At 52.4% G+C, this 2,338-nt stretch overlaps 1 protein-coding gene across 1 annotated transcript; it reads right to left on the minus strand.

Moving 5' to 3' along the window:
• Positions 1-449: 449 nt before the first annotated feature.
• TAX1BP3 (Tax1 (human T-cell leukemia virus type I) binding protein 3) lies at positions 450-2,310 on the minus strand. Its single transcript, XM_009993197.1, has 4 exons — positions 2,266-2,310; positions 1,302-1,421; positions 995-1,072; positions 450-767 (listed from the first exon to the last, which is right to left on the minus strand). The coding sequence occupies exons 1-4, from the start codon at positions 2,308-2,310 to the stop codon at positions 630-632; spliced, it is 381 nt and encodes a 126-aa protein (XP_009991499.1). The 3' UTR covers positions 450-629.
• Between the last annotated feature and the right edge of the window lie 28 nt (positions 2,311-2,338).

Consider the following 2,338-nt stretch of genomic DNA (forward strand, 5'->3'; position numbering starts at 1 on the left):
TGGATTGTATTTTACAGATACTGATCTAACACTGTCTTAGTTGTTTCTTGGCTGAAGAGGCTGCTTTGTGCAGGGAATCTTTGCAGTAAAGAGAAAATGCCCCAAACCCTTTAGCATCCTCCATCTATCTAGCACACAATGTGAGATTAGTACAGTGCTCCTCCCCACAGCAGTGTGCAACTCTTCATTCTTTCATTTGATAGCTTAGCAGGACAGGACAACTCACTTCTAAAGGCTTAAGCACAGCAAATCCTCTTATCTTCCATAGTAGAAACCACATTTCCTCTTAAAATAGGAAGCTTTTGTGCTACAGAAGGATCTTGTCCAAGTTAAGGCTTCTCCAGTTGCTTCCTTAGGTAACTAGGATTTGTCCTGACCTCCTGAAAGCCACGTCTACAGTCAAGTCTTACCATGTACCTGCAGGGAAGACTTTAAAGAGGCACTCTTGCTGGGGGGACTAGAGTTTTGCTACTGCCAGTTACACCAGAGAAAGAAAATAATATTAAAATAGTGTTTACCACAGTTAAGAACATGCACTCTTTTCCAGATAACCTGTTCAGGCATTTGCTCCCTTGCTTGATAGTCTGTATCTCCCTCCCCAACCCTTCCCCAACCTGCTGATGGATGGGTTAGGACATCATGGATTGTTGCACAGCCTTCTGCAGGGACTGCCTGGTCACCAGCAGCCTCACCACTTCTTCATTCCTTTTTGTCAGCCTCTTCCTAGCCTGGTCATGGGTCACCATTGTCATATCCCAGCCATTCACCTAGGGAAGAACCACAAGTGAAGCAGGTGCACAGGCTGTAGGTGTGTCCTGTAACTGTTCTATCAGACTATGCACTAAATGTGCTTAGGCCACAACTCAGTTTATTTATAAACACACACACCCCCCCTCCATGTCCTGGGAATTGCACAGAAAACAGTGTTTCCCCCAGCAGAAATTTCTCAGTAGTGTGCATCTGGCACTGCTTTAGCACTTATCTTGGTGTTTACCTGCATGATCTTATCTCCAATCTGAAGTCCTGCAACTTCTGCTGGGCCACCTTCTGTCACCCTTGTTACATAGATGCCCTGGGAGAAAAATAATCAAGTGTTCATTTACTGCATAGGGGAGCATGAAACACTCAGGGGTTGTTCTCCTGACAGTGCAAAAATGCTCTGTAGTGTGTGGTGAGATTCTAGTTTAAGATGGTTTGTGCAGTGATGGAGAACAGAAGAGGTGGAGAACAGAAGAGGTGGTTGCAGGTGCCACCCCTGGCCCTTTGCAGAGGTGGCTGCTGCAGAAAACAGGGCAGCTGACCTTGTCAGTCTTGTCTTCAGAGAATGGGTTCTGAGTAGGGTCCTGGTCAATGCCACCTCCAATGCTGAATCCCAGAATCAAATTGTCACCTTGGCGCAGCTTATGGATTTCAATTCTTTGCTGAAAAGAGACAGGGATAGAACAGATGAGTACTGGGGTCACTGGGAGGAACCTCCAACGTGTTTCAGGCACAGACACTTAAGCCCCAGGTGGCCTGTGTGTGTCTGGAGCCCCCCAGAGCAGCCTGGTGCTGACACATTGCAGGAGGGCAGCACACAACTGTCACCCAGGGTTTGCTGTCCCTCAGCCACACACAGCCCTGGTGCTGACAGCAACTGGCTCTGCCCTGTTCCCAGCAGGGCAGGGAGCCACCCACCAGCTCATGCCCTGATGCAGCCCAGCTCAGGGACTATTCACGAGCTTCACCACTGCCCAGAGAGACAAGGGGAAAACCGTGAACATGGAGCAGGTCTCTCCAAGCCCCAGTCATGTCTAGATAAGTGGCAGCCACTCCTCTTGCTCTTTGTCCAAGTGCCTTGTGTTCCTGCCCGGCCTTATCACTGGAAATAACAACCTATTATTAGGATGGGTCTTTCAGATAAACGATCAACACTGCTGCAATCCAGGGGCAGGATCCTTGCTGGCTGAAGGCAGGACCTGAGGGGCTTTACCCCCCCTGTCAGTGCGGTGGGAGCGGCAGCCTGGGCAGTTCTGCAGCCACGGTACAAACCGTGGTCTGAGCTGCAGTGCCCGCCGGGCTGAAGGTTCCTCAGCCGGACCCAGCGGGATGTGCTCCCTGCGGGGCCCAGCCAGGATCACCTTCAGAGCTCCCTTCCCCCCCCAGAACCGTTCCGGGCCTCTCCCGGTGCCTCCCGCAGGGCTCCGGCTCCCCTTGGATGCCCCGGGGACCCCGCACAGCCGGGGGGACACGCACCTCTGGGCGCCGTTACCCGGACCGTGGTACCCGGGGGGGCAGCAACAACCGGGCCCGCCTGCGGGTCCAGCTCATCATGCCCAGGCTCGGAACCCCCGCTACG

This window comes from Chaetura pelagica, unplaced genomic scaffold, assembly GCF_000747805.2.
Source record: "Chaetura pelagica isolate M959 unplaced genomic scaffold, ChaPel_1.0 scaffold72, whole genome shotgun sequence".
NCBI lineage: Eukaryota > Metazoa > Chordata > Aves > Apodiformes > Apodidae > Chaetura > Chaetura pelagica.

Excerpts from the sequence above, each read along its gene's own strand:
- TAX1BP3 (XM_009993197.1), bottom strand. The coding sequence starts at position 2,310 with ATGAGCTGGACCCGCAGGCGGGCCCGGTTGTTGCTGCCCCCCCGG. Across the intron at positions 1,422-2,265 it reads GGTTGTTGCTGCCCCCCCGG|CAAAGAATTGAAATCCATAA; the intron begins GTACCACGGTCC and ends GTCTCTTTTCAG. Across the intron at positions 1,073-1,301 it reads CTGAAGACAAGACTGACAAG|GGCATCTATGTAACAAGGGT; the intron begins GTCAGCTGCCCT and ends TTTTTCTCCCAG.